Raw genomic sequence first — 22,500 nt, 5'->3', positions numbered from 1 at the left:
ATGTACGTCGTAGTGTAATATATTTTTGTTCTTCACGTATGCAACAGTTAATATTTTAGCATACTAACATTAGCATGCTTGCTTTGTTCTTTTAGCTATTTTAGCAGGTATACACTTCAGCGTAAATATTTTGTTACTTGACAAATGCTAACACTAGTAGGCTAGCTTTTTTTTTTTTTTAGCAAATTTTATAGGTAGACATCAGTGTCATATTTTTGGTACTTGATGTTAATGTTGGCATGCTTGCATTAAAAAAATATTCAGGTGTATAGTAATATATTCTGGTACTTGAAATATGCTACAGTTATTATTTTAGCATACTAACATTAGCATGCTACTTTTTTTAAAGCTAATTTAGTGGGTATACATCTCAGCGTCAAATATTTTGTTTCTTGACAAATGCTACCTGTTAGCATGCTAAAGCTAGTAGGCTATCTTTTTTTAAAAGCTAATTTAGTAGGTATACACCAGTGCCATATTTTCATATTTTGGTACTTGATGTATGCTAATGTTGGCATGCTAGCATTTTTTTTTAAAAGTCAGGTGTACATCCCTTAGTAATATATTTTGTTTTTTCACATATCCTACAGTTAATATTTTAGCATACTAACATTAGCATGCTTGCTTTTTTTTATTTTTTAGCTATTTTAGCAGGTATACTCCTCAGCGTCAAATTTTTTGTTACTTGACAAATGCTAACACTAGTAGGCTAGCTTTTTTTTTTTTTAGCAAATTTTATAAGTATACATCAGTGTCATTTTTTTGGTACTTGATGTTAATGTTGGCATGCTAGCATTTAAAAAAATATTCAGGTGTACATTGCAAAATATTATATTCTGGTACTTAAAGTATGCTACAGTTAGCATTTTAGCATACTAACATTAGCATGCTACTTTTATTAAAGCTGATTTAGCAGGTATACAACTCAGCGTCAAATATTTTGTTACTTGACAATTGCGACTTGTGATTATGCTAACTAGTGGGTTAGCTTTTTTTAAATAATTTTTTTAGAAAATTTTATAAATATATATAGCAGTGTCATATTTTCATATTTGATGTATGCTAATGTTAGCAATCCAGCATTTAAAAAAAAAAAAAAATCAGGTGTACATTGCAGAGTAATATATTCTGGTACTTGACGTATGCTATTTTAGCATACTAACGTTAGCAAATTAGCTTGTTTTTTAGCTAATTTAGCAGGTACACACCTCAGCGTCAAATATTTTGTTACTTGACAAATGTTACTTGTTCGCATGCTAACGCTAATAGGCTAGCTTTTTTTAGCAAATTCTGTAGGCATACAACAGTGTCATAATTTGGTACTTAATACTCCTATTTGTAAAAAAAACATTTAGGTATATATTTTAGTATTTGATGCATGCTATAGTTAGTATTATAGTATGGTAACATTAACACACTAGCTTTTTAGCTAATTTAGCCGGTATATAACTCAGTGTCAAATGTTTTGTTACTTTACAAATGCTACCTGTTAGCATGCTAACGCTAGTAGACCAGCTTTTTTTTTTGCTAATTTAGTAGGTATGCACCAGTGCCATATTTTCATAATTTGATACTTTATGTATGCTAATGTTAGCATGCTTCCATTTAAAAAACTAATTCAGGTATACATCGCAGAGCAATATACTTGACGCATGCTACAGTTAGTATTTTAGCGTACTTACGTTAGCATGCCAGCTTTTTTTTTAGCTAATTTAACTCAGTGTCAAATATTTTGTTACTTGACGAATGCCACCTATTAGCATGCTGACGTTAGTAGGCTAGCTTTTTTTTATTTTTAGCAAATTTTATAGGTATACACCACTGTCATATTTTGGTACTTCATGTATGTCAATGTTAGCATGCTAACAATTTTTTTAATTCAGGTATACACTGCAGAGTAATATATATTGGTACTTGAAATATGTTAATTAGTATTTTAGCATACGAACATTAGCATGCTAGCTTTTTTAGCTAATTTAGCAGGTATACACCTCAGCGTCATATTTTGATAATTGATGCATGCTACCTGTTAGCACATTAACGCTAGTAGTCTATCTTTATTTATTTTTGTAACAAATTTTTAGGTATACGCCAGTGTCATATTTTGGTACTTTATATATGCTAATGTTAGCATGCTAGTATTTGTAACACATTTTCCAAGTATACATAACAGAGTAATGCATGCTGGTTACCATTTTAGTACTAGACGCATGCTACAGTTAGTATTCTAACATTAGCCTGCTAGTTAGCCTTTTTAGCTGATTTAGCAGGTACACACCTCAGCTTAGAATATTTTGTTACTTGAAGAAGCTGCCTGTCTGCATGCAAATGCTAGTAGGCTAGCCTCTTTTAGCAAATTGTATAGGTATACACCAGTGTCATATTTTGCTACTTGATGTATGCTAATGTTGGCATGCTAGCATTTTTTTTAAACCTGACAACTCTGTCATTTTTGGCATTTCATTAATTCTAACTTAGGCATGTTATTGTTAGCATGTAAACATAATAATGTTAGCATGCTATGTTTTTTTTAGCAAATTTTGCTCATATTTTTATGTTGCTCAACGCTAACTGTTAGAATTTCAGTTCGGCTTTGGCTTTTCAGCATTCACACTAAATTTCTATGGAAATTACATTTTCTAGTTCTTTGGAGAAAATAAATCTATACATTGAACTGGTTTTGAAGGAGAAAACTACTAAATCCTTTGATTTATCAGTCTGGGGCCCTGTGTGGAAAACATTTGGGCACCCTTGGTCTAGATCAGTGTTTTTCAACCACTGTGCTGCGGCACACTAGCCGTGGGAGATGATCTAATTTCACCTATTTGGGGTAAAAAATATTTTTTGCAAACCAGTAATTATAGCCTGCAAATGATGTGTTGTTGTTGAGTGTCGGTGCTGTCTAGAGCTCGGCAGAGTAACCGTGTAATACACTTCCATATCAGTAGGTGGCGGCCGGTAGCTAATTGCTTTGTAGATGTCGGAAACAGCGGGAGGCAGTGTGCAGGTATAAAGGTATTTAATGCTTGAACAAAAAAATAAACAAAAGGTAAGTGCCCCTAAGAAAAGGCATTGAAGCTTAGGGAAGGCTACGCAGAACAAAACTAAAACTGAACTACAAAGTCAACAAAAACAGAATGCAAAGACTTACTGTAGAGCAAAGACGGCGTCCACAATGTACATCCGAACATGACATGACGATCGACAATGTACCCACGAAGAAGGATAAAAACAAAGCAGATGCGGGAAATATCGCTCAAAGGAAGACATGAAACTTCCACAGGACAATACCAAAAAAAGAGAAAAAGCCACCAAAATAGGAGCGCAAGACAAGAACTAAAACACTACACACTGGAAAAAAGCAAAAAAGTCCAAATAAGTCAGGGCGTGATGTGACAGGTGGTGACAGTACACCTACTTTGAGACAAGAGCTATAGTGATGCTTGGTTATGGTTTAAAGTCATGTCCAACAATTGCGACAACGACTATTTACTGTCAACTGAGTTTCGTTTTTAATGATTTCTGCTGGTGGTGTGCCTCCGCATTTTTTCATTGCAAAAAATGTGCCTTGGCTCAAAAAAGGTTGAAAAACACTGGTCTAGATAGTCGATAAATAAATACAACTTTGCAAGATGAAAGCAAAGCACAAAAGTAGAAGCTGATGATGATAATAATAATTATAATGTTGGTCAAAAGCGACGCAGCAAACAACGTGTCAACATTTTTGGAGTGCGACGTCCACTTCCTGTTCTTGTCTCATTGGCTGGATCAAGTCTCCGCCCCCTGCTGGCCAGGATTTGGTTTGGCCAAACGTTCCACATATTTATGTCAGTCTGGCATCTTGTCCACTCAGCTCGCTAATCTGGTTAATCTGCGTTAGCGCTCCTCCAGAACCGTCTCTGCGCCGGGAACGCTGGCGCCACCGCGACGCTTCTACCATGTCCTGGAATGTACTACAATGTTGTTCTAGAACATGGGTGTCAAACTCTGGCCCGCGGGCCAAATTTGGCCCGCCGTGTAATTTCATTTGGCCCTTGAGGCAATATCAAATTAACATTAGAGCTGGCCCGCCAGTATTATACAGCGGCGGTGCCTCTATCACACCGCATTCACCGCTAATACTCATACTTGCCAACCCTCCCGATTTTCAGTGCCCCTCTCGAAAGAAATTCCACCCGGACAACAATATTGGGGGCGTGCCTTAAAGGTACTGCCTTTAGCGTCCTCTACAACCTGTCGTCACGTCTGCTTTTCCTCCATACAAACAGCGTGCCGGCCCCTGTGGCATGATATATGCGGCTTCTACACACACATAAGTGAATGCAAGGCATACTTGATCAACAGCCATACAGGTCACACTGAGGGTGGCCGCATAAACAACTTTAACACTGTTACAAATATGTGCCACACTGTGAACCCACACCAAACAAGAACGACAAACACATTTCGGGAGAACATCCGCACCGTAACACAACATAAACACAACAGAACAAATACCCAGAACCCCTTGCAGCACTAACTCTTCCGGGACGCTACAATATAAACCCCCCGCTACCACCAAACCCCGCCCACCTGAGCCCCGACATTAATGAACTAGCATCCCAGAAAAGATGCCAGGTATCTGGCTTGGGCACATCAGATTAGATCAGTGTGTCGCAAACTGAGGAGTAAAAAGGCCTGAATGGTTGATTTATTCATTATTTAATTTTCAAATTTATTTGACTGTTGAAAAAGTTAATGTTGATATTTACCTCAGAAGGCTGCAAATAGAAAAGAGGCATTCAATTTTTATTTACATTTTATTTGATATGCCATTGATATTTTTTTAAATATTATTATTATTATTTGAAACTCGATTTTGCATGTCAATACAAAGTTATATAAGCCTTGCTTGTTCAATATTCAATGCAAAACTTGTTTGGGTCCCTATTAAAAGCTTCATTTGTTCAACCTTGGCCCGCGGCTTTGTTCAGTTTTACATTTTGGCCCACTTTGTATTTGAGTTTGACACCCCTGTTCTAGAATATACTACAATGGTCTAGAATGTGCTAGAGTGTTGAAGGTGCGGATAGTGGGACAGAGGAGATCATAACACGTGTTGTATGATATACGATCCTCACATATCAGGTCGAATAAATAAATAAATACCCCAATGGAAAATCATACTTTTGAGGTAAAGTGCCATAACTATGAGATAACAAAGTTGAAATTATGAGATAAAAAGTCATAATTTTTTAGATCAAGTTAAAATGATGAGAGTGCAGCAGTTATGCAGTTTGTATCTCATAATTTCGGTGTTCTATCTCATAATTACGACTTGCTTCTATCATATTGGGACGTTTTATCTCATAATTGACTTTTTATTTCATAATTTCGACTTTTTGTCTCATAATTTTGACTTTTTAGCTCTTAACTTTGCCTTGTTACCTCTTAATTATGTCTTTTTATCTCATAGTTTTGACGTAACACTGGGTGGTTTTTTTTTTAGTGGCTTCCATACTAGCTGTAAGTAGGGATGGAATAACATGAAAATTTCATATCATGATTATTGTCAACAAAATGATCTGATTTGTTTTTTTTTAGCACAGTATTGTTGAAAGTGCACAAAAATTAGTTATACAAATATAATCAATTAAAAGCCACATCATATACTTTCTTGGCTGAAGAAACATGTTTCACAATAATATTGTTCCGACTACTTAAGAACTGTATTAATTTGGAGTGTTTGAATACATTAATCTTCTTCCGTTTTAATTTGTAAAAGTTTTAGCGTTACATCCCATTTATGTGACATCACGCAAATTCACTTCCTGTTGTCATATTGCTTATATTGATCGATCTCTCTGTCTAAGACAGGGGTGGGCAACCCGCGGCTCTAGAGCCGCATGCGGCTCTTTAGCGCCGCCCTAGTGGCTCTCTGAAGCTTTTTCAAAAATGTATGAAAAATGGAAAAAGATGAGGGGAAAAAATATATATTTTTTGTTTTTATATGGTTTCTGTAGGAGGACAAACATGACACAAACCTCCCTAATTGTTTTAAAGTACACTGTTTATATTAAACATGCTTCACTGATTCGAGTATTTGGCGAGCGCCGTTTTGTCCTACTAATTTTGGCGGTCCTTGAACTCACCTTAGTTTGTTTACATGTATAACTTTCTCCGACTTTCCAGGACGTGTTTTATGCCACTTCTATTTCTGTCTCATTTTGTCCACCAAACTTTTAACGTTGTGCGTGAATACACAAAGGTGAGTTTTGTTGATGTTATTGACTTGTGTGGAGTGCTAATCAAACATATTTGGTCACTGCATGACTGCAAGCTAATCGAAGCTAACATGCTAGCTATATGTACATATTGCATCATTATGCCTCATTTGTAGCTATATTTGAGCTCATTTAGTGTCCTTTAAGTCATCTCAATTCAATGTATATCTCATGACACACTATCTGTATGTAATATGGCTTCTAATTTGTTGCGGCTCCAGACAGATTTGTTTTTGTATTTTTGGTCCAATATGGCTCTTTCAACATTTTGGGTTGCCGACCCCTGGTCTAAGACATCGGTGTCAAACTTTTTTTAGATCGTGGGCCACATGGAGAAAAATCTACTCCCAAGTGGGCCGGACCGGTAAAATCACGGCACGATAACTTAAAATTAAAGACAGCTTTAGATTGTTTTCTTTGTTTAAAAATAGAACAAGGACATTCTGAAAACGTACAAATCATAAAGTTGTTTTTTTTCACACTTACATGTTGCAGTTTATAGTATTCTACCTTTATTTGTCGTTATTTATACTTTCTGAATAAATTATGTGATAATGTTCATCAGTCAACTCATTGGTGTTAATTTTCAATCTATCAAGATAAAAAATAATAATATAAAAATCTAATTGCAGGATGTTATTTATGTAGTTTGATCATTTTCCTCAACTGATGTACTAACATAATTTTTTAGCATAATCTACATATATACAAATAATTGCTATTGCAACATCGAGTAGACACATTTAGAACAGCAGTTTCTTTCATTCGAAAATATCGGCTCATTTTTATACTTGGCAAACTCATTCCGCGGGCCGGATAAAACCCGTTCGCGGGCCTTACATTTGACACCCCTGGTCTAAGAGCACAATTTAATATCTCAGTTGCTTAGACAATAATGTGTTTATACAAGCTTAAATTGTTTTGTAATTGAGAAAAACGGTAATGTCTTTTGTTTTCATGTTAGCATTCAAGTTAGCTAGCGCTGGCTTGCTTCCCCAGTCAATGAGCAGTGTCACCGGTTTGTGACTTTATCAAAGTGTTATCAATCCGGATTTTTCGATCATTTTCATGTAAAAACGGCGATACTAACCATGGGAAGTTTTACCGTGGTTTATCGTCACATCGTTTATCTTTACATCCCTCGCTGTGAGCATAAATTAACTCCATCAAACTTGGCCAGCCGATCAGAGTCCACCTTTTCCCACTCTACTCTTAGTACGGCAAAAGTAAACAGAATAATGGATATGTACAGAACGACTAAACTTGGAGCTAAACGCAAAGCTGAGGGCAGCAAAATAAATGTTAGCAGTGTTATTGAGGGCCCTATGATTTCCACGTTTATGAACGGATCAAATTAAATCTTATTTCGTTTTGTTTATTATTTCGGTCAGTGGTCAACAAAATAAACGAACAGATTTACATTCATAAAATGACAATTTTACAGACCGAAATGGTTTAGGCTGAAGTTGAGCACTTATTTCGCCTAACCCTATAAACTAGGGGTCCCCAAACTTTTTGACTCCGGGCCACATTGGGGTAAAACAATTTGGCTGGGGGCCGCGCTATATATATATTATATGTAAATGTGTGTGTGTGTATATATATGTATATGTCTATGTCCATGTATATATATATATGTATATGTGTATACATGTATATATATATATGTATATGTGTATATATGAATATAAATGTGTATATATGTATATGTGTGTATATACATATATATATATATATACCGTATGTATATGTGTATACATGTATATATATATGTATATGTGTATATATGAATATATGTGTATATATGTATATGTGTGTATATACATATATATATATATATATATATATATATATATATATATATATATATACATATATATATATATATATATATATATATATATATATATATATATATATATATATATATATTCATACATATATATTCCTCGCGCACTAATTGACTTAATGAGCGCACTTGCTGCATGTCACGTTATCGATGGTAAAATGCATTTTTAGACAATATGATTTGCCTGAGTGGCAAGGAGACGGTAGAAAATGGACTAGTAAGGACAAAAAAAAAAATTAAAAAAGAATACAAAAAATAAATAAATAATAATTTATTTTTCTTTTAACTTGGGAATCCCGCGGGCCGGATTTTGGACGCTAGGGGGCCGTAACCGGCCCACGGGCCGTAGTTTGGGGACCCCTGCTATAAACAATCTCATTTGCTTTCTTATTTACTCAGCATGTTATTAAAATGATGAGCTAATCTCTAATTCCATTAGTGTTTAGTACAGATGCTTTAAAACTGTGTAAAAAAGATGATAATTGAGACCGTATATATATGAACAAAATCAATAGATATCACCTTGCTCTAGGATGACCTGTCCATCTTGTCCGCACTCATGCTAGCATGCGAACAACCTCATTAGTATCAATGTGTTAGCATCCCCCCCCCGCCATCTGTGGACCAACATGGCCCTGCTGGACACGGGCCAGGTCTTGTCAGCCCGGTCACCTTCCACTAGGGCATGGCGATACAGCTGACAACTGCATCACGATATCAGTGTTTTATATCAGTCGATATCCATAATGATTGATAATTTTTTATGACCTATGGAAAATAAGGAGCAGGTGAAAATTTTTTTTTTTTTTTAAATGTAACCTTCCTGTGATTATAATGCCCCCAGCTATCGAGGCACAAAGGAAATGTCAACACAAGCATGGAAAACACTCAATGTAAATGAAATTGTAAAATCACATTGACAAGCTCTTAAAATGAAGGTGCAAAAATAAGGAATATGTAAGAAATTATTAATATAGTGTAAGAAATATAAACATAGAGAAACCTGAGAAGAACTATTTTCTGCAGGTTTAGTGGCAGGAAGTTACGGGTGTGCTCTAAAGGGTGAGCGCGGTAGTGGTCTTGTTGAGGACGAGCGCATTGCATCATTTAGTTTTTAGTATACACCAAATCAGAGTTTATTGCCCTCAAGTGGCACAGATCAGATTGTTGTTGCCAGTCTAAACGCTCCAAGGTGCTTCAAATGTGATCTTTTGGCATCAGATTCAGGTCACATCTGGAGGTAGTCCTGAATCCGAATGGAAGCGGATCTTTTCAAATGTGACTGCAGTCTAAACGCAATGGGACCGGATTCTGATTTTTTTCGTCAGCTTTGGGCAAGCTTCGTCAGCGGAAATGGATACTTTATCACAACATCAGTGAATTCAGTTTGTATTCAAGACGACGAATTCTCGGTGCATCACTTGTCAGTAGTGCACACATGACAGGCAATATGTAATACATGAATATATATTTTGATTCCGAAGAAATCGCGATTGTTGACGCTGTGGTAGGGCTGGGCGATATGGCCTTTTTTTAATATCTCAATATTTTTAGGCCTTTTTGCGATTCACGATATATATCTCTATATTTTGCCTTAGTCTTGAATGAACACTTGATGCATATAATCACAGCAGTATGATGATTCTATGTGTCTACATTAAAACATTCTTCTTCACACTGCATTAATATATGCTCATTTTAAACTTTCATGCAGAGAGGGAAATCACAACTAAGCCAATTTAGCAAAACTGTATTTATTAAACAGTTATTAAGCAGTGGCACAAACGTTCATGTCATTTCAAAACAGAAAGTGCAAGATTGTCAGAAACATTTTAAAACAAGCTCTTAGTGCTTTTGTGCATGATGTCACTAAGTTGACATATCAAAACAACAAAAAATTAAAGTGCACTTTTTGTACAGAACGCCACTACAATAGTTTAAAACAAATAAAGTGCACTTTTGTGCATGATGTCACACAAGATATTTCAATAAGTGTCAAATAAAAATGAGCTGCACAATAGGAAATCAAATCCTTCGCTATGTGGTAGGTTCCTGCAGACGTTATCTCCTTCTGTTGTTGACTATTTTTTTCATACGGTGTTGATGTGGAAAGGGCTGCCTCTGCATTTTGTTGGTGTGGCACCGAATGGAGATGTTGACATGCGGAGTTTCAAGCACTCCTTATTCTCTAGCGGCTGACTTTTCAAATGATGCTACAAATTAGCAGTAATGCTACTTTTTGTAGCAACGCTTTTGCCCCACACTTGACAAATTACGGGTGTCTGTTCGACATATTCCCGCTTGAAGCCAAACCACCGCCAGACAATGGACCCCGTGCTGTTTTGCATGGGAATGAATTATTCTTCCTTCATTTGTTACCAGATTCGCACCTTCGTTCTCTTGTATTACCACTCACACCACAGCTAACGTTGCCCATGCCGCTACCTCTCTGCTCCGCGAGGGCGTATATGTACAGTATGTGACGTATGTAAGAGGGAGCGCTTGTTTAAGTCTCTGTGAGAAGGAGAGACAACAAAGAGTGAGAAACGCCTGCAGTGTAATGCCCGCAGCTAAAAGCAACTGCCTGAGAACGTATACTCGAATATCACGATAGTCATTTTCTATATCGCACAGAGACAAACCCGCGGTATATCAAGTATATCGATATATCGCCCAGCCCTAACATGAATATGTATTTTGATTCCAAAGAAATCGCGATTGTTGACGCTGTGGAGCATTTGCTTACATGTGAGTTGAAAAATAAAGCTCTTGTACATCCACGCTGATGTCCATGTCTCCTCTACTTAACAGCCATAAAAAGATTACAACCATCCTAAAAAATATTACACTATATACATCCATTCATACATTATATTACTTTCATCTACTTTTACCTAAAAAACACTCTTTCTTAAGGTGTTGCGACCTTTATTTTATTTTGTATTAGTAACGACTTCCTCCCGGTCAACTTCCTTTGTTTTAAACAGTCAGCTGGAAAAAATCAGATTTTAAAAAAATCCATTTTGGGCCTGCAGTGTAAATGTAGTCATACAGACCACATTGGTCTGACTACTGTCCCTTTTTTTTTTTTTAAATGCAAGAAAGTATTCAGGTAACTTTTCCTCTTCTATCTACGATTTCTTCATTTTGACTTTCTCTTCTCATTCCATGCAAAGAATCAAGCAAACATGATGTTTGATACTGTTACCTGATGGTCTGTCAGCGTGTCACTCCCACTGATCAGTGATCACTTCCTGTGTTGCTAGGTTACCAGAGAGTGAGTGCCTTTGTCCATGCAACCAACCTTGCTTCCATACGTCCATTCAACTAACTTTTTATCGAACACATTTTTCATAGATATCGATTACGTGTTTATTGCGATATATATTGATATCGTTTTATCGCCCAACCTTAGTAAAAAGTCACTAAGAGGATTAAAAAAGTTTCCAGATCAACTCGGACCAACGTAATGAAACTTGAAAAATGCTTTGCTAGCTATTGCTAAACAGCTCAACATGCTACTCTACACACCGTAGGAGGATACAATAAACCATGCTAACCGCTAAGCTAGAGCTCTTGGATGTAAACTGGTGTGGGTGGATCGGTATAAATATCGATAGTAGCGTTACCAAGTATATAATTACAGTATGGGGTCGATACTACATTGATTAGATTTTAGTTTTTTTGTTTTTTCATTTTGTTTTTTGTTTACACATGCAGTAAATAAGTCCCTGGACTTTAAGTGCTCTTTAGATGGCTTGGTTCTCTCTCTCTTGGCGCTGATATTTCTATTGTTTGTAACTACTCCTGTTTTATAGAACACTTTGTTAAACTTTATATATATATATATATATATATATATATATATATATATATATATATATATATATATATATATATATATATATATATATATATATATATATATATATATATATATGTGTGTGTGTGTGTATATATATATATGTATATATATATATATATATGTATATATATATATATGTATGTGTATATATATATGTATATATATATATATATATGTATATATATATATATGTATATATATATATATATATATATATATATATATATATATATATATATATATATGTATATATATGTGTGTATATATATATATGTATATGTGTATATATATACGTATATATATATATTTATATATATGTATATATGTATATATATATGTATATACATATATATATATATGTATATATGTGTGTATGAATGTATGTATGTATATGTGTGTATAAATGTATGTATATATATGTGTGTATAAATGTATGTATATGTGTTTTATAATATGTATACATGTGTGTATATATGTATTTATATATTTGTCTATATACGTATGTACCGTATTTTTCAGACTATAAGTCGCTCCGGAGTATAAGTCGCACCGGCCGAAAATGCATAATAAAGAAGGAAAAAAACATATATAAGTCGCACTGGAGTATAAGTCGCATTTTTTGGGGAAATGTATTTGATAAAACCCAACACCAAGAATAGCCATTTGAAAGGCAATTTAAAATAAATAAAGAATAGTGAACAACAGGCTGAATAAGTGTACGTTATATGAGGCATAAATAACCAACTGAGAACGTGCCTGGTGTGTTAACGGAACATATTATGGTAAGAGTCATTCAAATAACTATAACATATAGAACATGCTATACGTTTACCAAACAATCTGTCACTCCTAATCGCTAAATCCCATGAAATCTTATACGTCTAGTCTCTTACGTGAATGAGCTAAATAATATTAGTTGATATTTTACGGTAATGTGTTTAAGGCTGCAGCTAACAATTATTTTTCTACCGATTAATCTATAGATTATTTTTTCGATTAATAGGTTAATCTATAGATTATTTTTTCGATTAATCTAGGGGTCGATGTGGCTGGAACTGAGAGCTAATTAGCCTTCACCTCAAGCCAGGATTGCGAGTGAGCTGAGCTCCAGTTTAAGTTTCTAGAAGGTCAACGGGCTCATAGTGATGTTACTAGTAGTTGACTGGGAGGTGTTTATTATCATTTGGGGAGAGTCCGCTGCCTGATGCTCACCTGCTAAACACCTATCCCTGAAGCGCTGACTACATGCGCTCTGAATACGCACTGCTGATTGGCTGATAATGCTTCGTGTGTACCAATCAGATGGTTGTGTGGGTGGGACAATGCTGCGTGCTGAGACAGAGGCAGACGGAGCAAAGCAGCTTGTTAAGACTTTAGCAGCTAAAGTTAGCTTTAGCTTAGAAACTCGTTCGGTACACCCCCGTACCGAACCGAAAGCCCCGTACCGAAACGGTTCAATACAAAACACGTACCGTTACACCCCTAGCAGATACAAATGACACATTCATGTTTTTGTGTAATGATGACAACGTATGCTCGCGCGGACGATTGACTAGTTGATGGTTTTCTTTTCAAATGTTCGTTCATAGCCGTTGTGCTGCTATGATAGGCCATTTCCGCTCGACACAGTGTGCATACAACAACATTATTAGGCCGTTTATTGAAATACTCCCACACTTTTGACCACTTTTGGCATGCTTTTCCCCCCTCGCTCGCACCGCTCGCATCGTCTTCTTTGATCGTCTGCTTTGCGCTTCGCCATGACGGTAGTGTGACGTCATTATGCGACGCGTCGACGCACAAAAACGGCGTCGACGTATTTACGTAACCGATGACGTCGACTACGTCGACGCGTCGTTTCAGCCTTAAATGTGTTAATAATTTCACACATAAGTCGCTCCTGAGTATAAGTCGCACCCCCGGCCAAACTATGAAAAAACTGTGACTTATAGTCCGAAAAATACGGTACATACGTATATATGTATGTATATATGATATGATATATGATTAATATTGTGTGCGTGTGTGTGTGTGTGTTTTGATAAAATATTGCACTTAAAGAACACAACAAAATTAGTCAAGAGCAGACATACAATATACAGTCACAGAGGAATACAGGACAGGAAGACTGGTGGGTCACCACATAAAAAAGTTTAGGAAAGGTAAAACATGTGGGGAGGAGGGCCAAAAAAAACCTTGAGCAACAATGAGCACATAAGAACCCATGTTACGGCACACAAAAACTCAAGACTTCAAACTGTATTTTATTTTAAAGCACTTTCACACAAAAAAAAAAACGGGGGGGGGTCTTCTAAAGCTGCACCCATTAGGGTGCTGCTCTGTAAGCCATCATAACGCGGAGGGTTGAAGCGGCGAAGGCATGGGCTGGGGGTATAGTTGCCTCTATATGTGTATATTAGTTCATGGGTGCGTGTTTTGTCCATAAGCCTGGAGGCAGCTCCGCTCGGCATCCCAAAGTAGAGTCAACACCTCATGTGTCTTTAAAGAATGGGAGAGGTATTTTTCAGAGCGTCTTTCGCTACACTGGTCTCACTGGGGTGTTTACAGAGGGACATTCCAATGTTTTGTCAGCTCTAATTGTCCATTTTGGCTCTCAACTTGATCATAAATTTGGCGATTCATTTCAGAAATGACTAAAGTCTGAGTTCCCACAGCTCAGCCCAGCGCATTCTACACGAGGAGCAGCCTTCGGGCACTTTGAACGGCGACCATCATCTTCCGAATTTGTCGATAGACCAGAGCAGCGCTCAATCCAATCATCACCTGTTATCACAGTTCCAAATAGGTAGATATCTTCATTGAAAGAATCGCCAGGCACACGACCCGACACTTCTCCCAAGAGTCCCGCATGGATCCAGCAGCAAACGTTCCGTCAGAACAGGCAGGTCCCCCCAAATTTTATATTTTATATTTCAGTAAACTGTGCTAAGGAGAGGCTCTTATAAAGTTAGGACAAGACAAGGATAGAGACAGGAGAGGGAGTGGAATGTGTCCGCCTTCGTTGAGAGCCAAGCATGATAATTGTTCATTTTCACAGAAAAAATAATAATTGAACAACGTATTTCTCCTGATTTTGTTTCAGTAGAAAATGAATTCATGTTTAGTGAAAAAGGTATAAATATGGTTTCACTGGGGCGGCCCTAGTCATGTTCGTGTCTTTCGGTTTTTGTAACATAAGCTTGAGCTCCTTAGATGAGCGGCGGGGATAAAAATAAAAACATCTATCAATGAAATCTGGGATTTGTGCGGACGTTTTAAAGCCATCAGGTTGTGATTGTTGTGTGTTGTTGCAGCGTGCAGCAGTGGGCGTCCGTCTTCTCCACGCAGCTGAGAGATCTTTCCAGCAAGTACTCAGGATCTCTGCTCCTGCAGAAGGTAAGCCCCACTTTGATGGCAACGAGAGGTTTAAGACAGTGCCGTCCCTAATGAGCTGTCACTCTGGCTTTTATCGTATTGGCCTCTTCTTCGTCCTGCTCTTCATTTTGTTCTCTTCAGTGTGCTAATCCACTTTGAGCCTCTTAACCCAGAGAAAGTGACCAGATGATCTGTGACAGGATGAGGACAGTGGACGTCATGTTAGGGCATGCATGTGCTGCCTGATTGGCTGGTGTCCCTCTCGCGTCCAAACCCCAAACTTTAAATGCAGTGTTTCTCACGCCCCGTCGAGGGGGAAGAAAACATTTCAAAGCCCCCACTCTCCACTACGACTAGAAATAGTAGGGATGCACACAAAAAATCGGTCATCCCAAATAGAGTCATTATTCCCCCCCCACACACCGCCCAAAAAATAGAGAAATTTTCTATATAAATTATACAAAACCCAAAACCAGTGAAGTTGGCACGTTGTGTAATTTGTAAATAAAAACAGAATAACATGATTTGCAAATCCTTTTCAACTTATATTCAATTGAATAGTCTGCAAAGACAAGATATTGAATGTTCCAACTGAGAAACTTAATTTTTTTTTGCAAATCATTAACTTAGAATTTAATGGCAGTTCACTATCTTATTTAATGACAGAAGTGTTCTTTGATTGCAATAAGAATGTATGTTTCATAAGATTTTCTGTTAAAATAGAGACAATAATGACCTTTTTTTGCGGTCCCCTTTATTTTGAAAAGTATCACAGTATCCAAATACATTTTGGTACCGGTACCGAAGTATTAGTATCGGGACAACCATGATCTGTGTGTGTGTGTGTGTGTGTGTGTGTGTGTGTGTGTGTGTGTGTGTGTGTGTGTGTGTGTGTGTGTGTGTGTGCGTGTATGTATATATATATACAGTATTAGTATGTGTGTATACAGTGTTTCCTGCCAAGATACCTGTGGCGGTGGGGGCGTGGCTATGGGCGTGGTCATGGGCGTAGTCACCATGACATCATCGAGTAATTTGCATAATTTATTACGATGATTTGATTTTCTCTAAAAAGGCTCAAAAAATGTATACTTACTAATTAATAATAACAGTTTTGTTTTAAACGTCCATCCATCCATTTTACAATATAATTACAACACTTTATGTACATATTTATATACAGATTTGAACAATAAGTTATTAACTGAAATATATTTATTAATTGTGGTTCTTACAAAAAATATATCTTATAAAATATAAAAGCTAAAATGTCTCAAAGCTCTGCCCCTTTAATTAGTGCATACTAAATAATTTAACTTTAGCCTACTACTACAACCATATTATTTACCAGCAACATAAAGTGAAACAGAGGCAGAGGTGTCCTGCCACAGTCAGTAACAACTAAACAGAAAACTGTAGTGGTGGTAGATAGACACAGAGCTTCATCAAACATCTGATCCACTGAACAAAGAGCTCCAAAAATCTTGAACTTTAGACTGCCATCAGTTTTACTCCCTACACTTAACCATGTGTTTCCTACTGCCTGCAGACTTTGCACCCTTTGTTATATACACATGTTGTGTTTCTAATATAAATACATTTAATAAAGTCAAATACAAATAAGGCAACAAGAGAAGTATCCCACACTTCTCTTTTGTCAAGTAAATCTGAACAGCCGATATGGGCATCTACATCAACTATATGATTTGCCTGAGAAGCTAGAGAGGACAAAAAAAAAAAAAACATTTTTTTATTTTATTTTATTTTTTTAAAATTTTTTATTTTTATTTTTATTTTTTTATTTGTGGCGGACGTAATTCTTTCGTGGCGGGCCGCCACAAATAAATGAATGTGTGGGAAACCCTGGTATATACATACATATATATATATATATATATATATATATATATATATATATATATATATATATATATATATATATATATATATATATATTTACACATATATGTATGTATTTTTTTATCAATTATGACTCGATTTTGGATGAGAAAGAATTGCGATTTGCATGTGAATCGATTTTTTTTTTTTCACCTCTGCTATTATAGTCATGGTGGAGAGAAAACAAATATTAGGCCATCTCCATGCAACCAGAAGGAGCTTTTCTAACCTGTACCAAGTGTTAACAAATAATACATTGCGAGAATCGGTTTGAATAGAGAATTGTGTTGAATTGAATCGTCACCCTGAGGATTGTTCGGTGCCCAAAGGTTCACACCTCTAAAAAATGTGTATCATTTGTCTACAAAATTGTTATAAGTACACCTCTGCATAACATTGTATCCTTATTAACAATAAAGAAAAGAAAAAACTATATATCAACTTCCAACAAACAAACATTAATATTGTTTTTTAGTCTGTAACAGAAAAGATTCAAAGTGTATTAATTTGCCTGAAAAAAATAAAATAAAATAAAATCTCTATTCAAGCTATAAACCTATTTTGACCGACTTGAACCATTTGATACTGAAAAATGTAATTAAATAAACTCAATAATTAATACATTCAAATTGATCAGCAACATTAACTAAGGAGCACAATAAATAGAACACTTTAACCTACAAAACAAAAATGAATAAAACCTTTTTATTTTTATTAAAATGAGGAAATCAGGATTAATGGCTTCAACAAGCATGTTTTGTAGTGCACAGCTTTTCCAAGCGGGGTTTGAGGTATGATACTGCACGATACTGATAAAGCATGGTCCCCACGGTCCCACTGTTAAAGAAGAAGTGTCCTGCTCTCAGCAGCTGTGTTTGGCAGCCACACGCCAACTAGCATACATGGACTTTCTTCTATCCTGACAGAAACTGAAGGACGTGGAGTCCATCATCAAGGTGGTGGAACTGGACGGGCAAGACCTGGTGAAGGACTTTGCTGCCGAAATAGAGCGCATGCTTGGGAGGAAGATGAAATCTGTCAAGGTGAGCGACAGTGAAAGCATCCTAAAATATGTCTCCATCATCAGCTCCTGAAAGATGTTTTCTTCATCTTGTTTGTGTCCTTCAGAGGTTAGCGGAGTCCGCAGAAGACGCCGACCTGTACCACGACTTCAACGCTTCCTTACAGGTGGCTGTCCCTTCAAATCATATTTGACACCACTGTCAACAGTGCTGAGTCATGTTTTTGCTTCCTAAACGCCACACTGGTGATTGGTTGCCGACTGCTAACTTCATCAAGTAATAATAACAATAGCTAGGAAGTTCTCCCATAACCGAAATGGTCTGTGGGATGGCATCATGCTGAACATCATGCCAATACCTTTGTGCAGGGGTGTCCAGCAAGGGCCGCGTATCTAAAAATGAATTGCTGCGGGGGCCACTTAGACACTTTTTGTCCAATAAAGATACTTAAAACAAAAACAATATAGATCTATCAATATATGCTAAACTATCTGAACACAACATCCACATCTAAGCTTTGTGCATTTTCTACGTAATTCTGCCCTAAATTAAGCATTTTCAACCATAAAAATTACTAAATGAAAATTATTTTTTTTTTAATACCAGTACTACAGTAGTATTGGCCACTCGATGAGACCAAAGCCATTAGACCGCACTGTTCAGTATTGTGGCCACTGATTGGCTCAGCCTCAGGCAGCATTACTAACTATTAACTGTTACTAGAAAACATGCAAACTTTTTTTTGACAATTTTGCAGCCAAACACCTCAGTCATATACCGTATTTTTCGAACTATAAGTCGCAGTTTTTTTCATAGTTTGGCCGGGGGTGCGACTTATACTCAGGAGCGACTTATGGGTGAAATTATTAACACATTACCTAACTAACTAGCATGCAGCTAACTTTTTTAGCCAGTTTTGCATGCACATGCTTCATATTCATCTTACCTGGTACTTGACACATTGTAACTACTATCACGCTAACTTTTTTAGCTAATTTTGCATGCATATGCTTCATAGTCATCTAACCTGGTACTTGACACATACTACTAGCAAGCTAACTTTCTTAGCTAATTTTGCATGCATACGCTTCATTGTCATATAACCTGGTACTTGACACGTGCTAACTACGAGCATGCTAACTTTTTTATAGCTAATAGAGATGAACTTGCATGTAAAATGTCTGATGTAAGCTACGATACAAGCAGATGTCTTGTGCAAAGCTGGACATTAGTGATGGGATCGGCAGTTCTTTTGACTGTACTGAATCACTAGAATCAGTTCCTTAAATTGATTCGTTCAAAAAATTTGTTCACCGAATCACCCCCCCCCCCAAAAAAAAAAACAAATTGGGGGGGGCGTGCGTAGTACAGACAGTACAGTGCAGACATTCGCGCACTGCGTAGGGACTCGCGTTAATCTAACAACAACAGTTGCAGTAGAAGGGATAATAATAATAATAATAATAATAATAATAATAATAATAATATGAATCAGAATTGATCCCCAAGGAGAAATTTATTTTTGTTACAATAACTGTGTAAATAATAGCCTATGTATGTGTACATACATTAGTTATTATTTTTATTTTAAATCTTCTCAAAACAGCCTGCTTACACTTTACCCCCCACCCCTTCTTTCTGTCTCCTCTACTAGTCTACTCTCATTTTGTTTTCATGTACGTGGCTTGTTTTCATGGGATCGGCAGTTCTTTTGACTGTACGAATCACTAGAATCAGTGACTGACAACGCCACACTGTGGCCGCAGTTCATTACGTGTACCGAATCTCTTCTGCAGTTCTTTTGACTGTACGGATCACTAGAATCAGTGACTGACATCGACACACGGTGGCCAGTTCAGTACGTGTACCGAATCTCTTCTGCAGTTCTTTTGACGGTACGGATCACTAGAATCAGTGACTGACAACGCCACACGGTGGCCAGTTCAGTACGTGTACCGAATCTCTTCTGCAGTTCTTTTGACGGTACGGATCACTAGAATCAGTGACTGACAACGCCACACTGTGGCCACAGTTCATTACGTGTACCGAATCTCTTCTGCAGTTCTTTTGACGGTACGGATCACTAGAATCAGTGACTGACAACGCCACACGGTGGCCAGTTCAGTACGTGTACCGAATCACTTCTGCAGCAGCAGTACTGTTTAATTGCAAATCAGCATTATTATAATGACGATGATAGCTACTAAACAACAACAACAACAACAGTTGCAGTAGAATGGATAATAATAATAATAATAATAATATGAATCAGAATTGATCCCCAAGGAGAAATTTCTTTTTGTTACAATAACTGTGTAAATAATAGCCTATGTATGTGTACATACATTAGTTATTATTTTTATTTTAAAACTTCTCAAAACAGCCTGCCCTACACGTTACCCTCCGCCCCTCCCCCTCGCGTCGCTGCTGCTCAGCCTGCACGGATTTTCTTTAACTTTATGTGTTGAGATAATGGGGACGTGTGTTTGTTTTCATGTGGCTTGAGTCAACATTAGCCGTTAGCTTGGAGAATGAATGGAGAACGGATGCCAATGGCATGAAACATATCCCCGCGACGGGGGAAGAATCACTCGCGGCATTGGGGCAAGCAGAGCAGAGAGCGAGAGCGTTGACGTTCACTGAGTGATTCATGTCGTTAATCCGCGGTGAACGAATCGTTCGCTCAGTCCCTCCCCCCGCCCTCTCATTGGCTGCGTCGTTCGCCGACGTCGAGGGTTCAGTGAGTCACAGAATGCGCCAGTTCCACTCATACCGGCATGGTCGCGGCGGAGCTCAACTGAACTGAGAAAGGAACGAATCAGTTCATGAAGTGATTCGGTTCAGTACGTTCACTCAAAAGATTCGTTCTTTCGAACGAATCGTTCGCGAACGACACAACACTACTGGACATGAGCCTGACTTGATAAATTATTGTCGCCACTAGGTGTGGCCAAATAACAAATTACCACTCCACTTCAACTTAAAGACAGCATGAGTCTGACATACGGTTAATAATAGGTTAGTATCGTTCTCTCTTTGACTGATTTCCCTTGAGCAAACCTTTTCTAATATTAGAAAATGAAAAAAGTAACACGATACATTTAATTACATAAATACTACGGTTCATGCTGATATCGTATCAAATTAATATCTGTATTGGTATTGTGTCGGGAATTAAAAGGTTCTATCGGGACACCCCTAGTTTAGGTTAATTGTATTTTTAATTAAATTTATTTGATATTTCTAAATATATCCTGTCCAGCCACTCAGGCAAATCATATTGTTCATGTAGTTAAGGTATTTATTTTTTGACACCACAAAATTCTTTTGGAATAACTTGTTGCATGATTAGATATTTTAATTTTCCTTGCTTGCAAATCGTAAGTCTGGGTGACAATATCGGATATCGGTCTGATAATGTAAAATGTCTGATGTAAGCTCCAATACAAGCAGATGTGTTTGTAATTTTCCTGAGGGAACTCTCCTGAAGGAATCAATAAAGTACTATCTATCTACTATCTATCTATTTATAAAGATCAAAATAAATGCATTTGTGTACAAATATGTTTTTATATCAAAATTGAAAGAACACATTCATTTAACTATTTAGATAAAGTGCTTTATTGCCACGTATTATTTCCAGGCTTGCACGGGACACTTAAAATGATGTGGCGGGCCAGATCAGACCTACCTGTGATGTAGCCTTTAAAGTCACGCCTTCAAAATAAAAGCACGGCAATAAAATATCAGTCATTAAATTTAAATTAAATGATGTGGCGGGCCAGATCTGGCCCCCGGGCCTTGAGTGTGACACTTGTGCCTTAGTGGCTGTGATGACACGGAAGCAATCTGCTTGGCTGCTGAGTAGGCGCTGTTATTGTCTGCTACATTAAAGAATGTGTTGAGTTGAGGGTGAGGTGTCGTCTTGTGGCTTCTTGTCAGTTCGACTACTACAACTCCATGCTCATCAACACGGTGGACGAGGACGGCAACTTCGTGGACCTGGGCGGCGGGTTCGCCCTGGAGGTGAACGAGCACTTCAACAAGATGCCCGTCAACACGCTGCAGAGCAACATCCAGGTGCCCACCAACGTCTACAACAAAGGTGAGAAGTCACGCAGACAAACAGAAAGACACAAGCCGGCCGGGGTTTTAACGACGCGCTCTCGTACCGCCGCACGCTAGATCCCAACATCCTCAACGCCATCTACAACTCGGAAGCGCTCA

General features: G+C 37.2%; 1 protein-coding gene across 2 annotated transcripts in view; it reads left to right on the top strand.

Moving 5' to 3' along the window:
• LOC133646945 (voltage-dependent calcium channel subunit alpha-2/delta-4-like) overlaps positions 1-22,500 on the top strand; it is an 83,827-nt gene that overhangs the window by 7,194 nt on the left and 54,133 nt on the right. For both annotated transcript variants that reach the window (XM_062042898.1, XM_062042897.1), the window contains exons 5-9: positions 15,292-15,373; positions 18,178-18,294; positions 18,380-18,439; positions 22,216-22,378; positions 22,459-22,500. The exon at positions 22,459-22,500 is cut by the window's right edge and continues 90 nt beyond it. In XM_062042898.1, coding sequence (XP_061898882.1) covers positions 15,292-15,373; positions 18,178-18,294; positions 18,380-18,439; positions 22,216-22,378; positions 22,459-22,500 — 464 coding nt within the window. The remainder of the gene's footprint in view (positions 1-15,291; positions 15,374-18,177; positions 18,295-18,379; positions 18,440-22,215; positions 22,379-22,458) is intronic.

This window comes from Entelurus aequoreus, linkage group LG03, assembly GCF_033978785.1.
Source record: "Entelurus aequoreus isolate RoL-2023_Sb linkage group LG03, RoL_Eaeq_v1.1, whole genome shotgun sequence".
NCBI lineage: Eukaryota > Metazoa > Chordata > Actinopteri > Syngnathiformes > Syngnathidae > Entelurus > Entelurus aequoreus.
The sequence above is the reverse complement of the archived record's forward strand: the minus strand, read 5'-3'. Positions and strand labels throughout refer to the sequence as shown.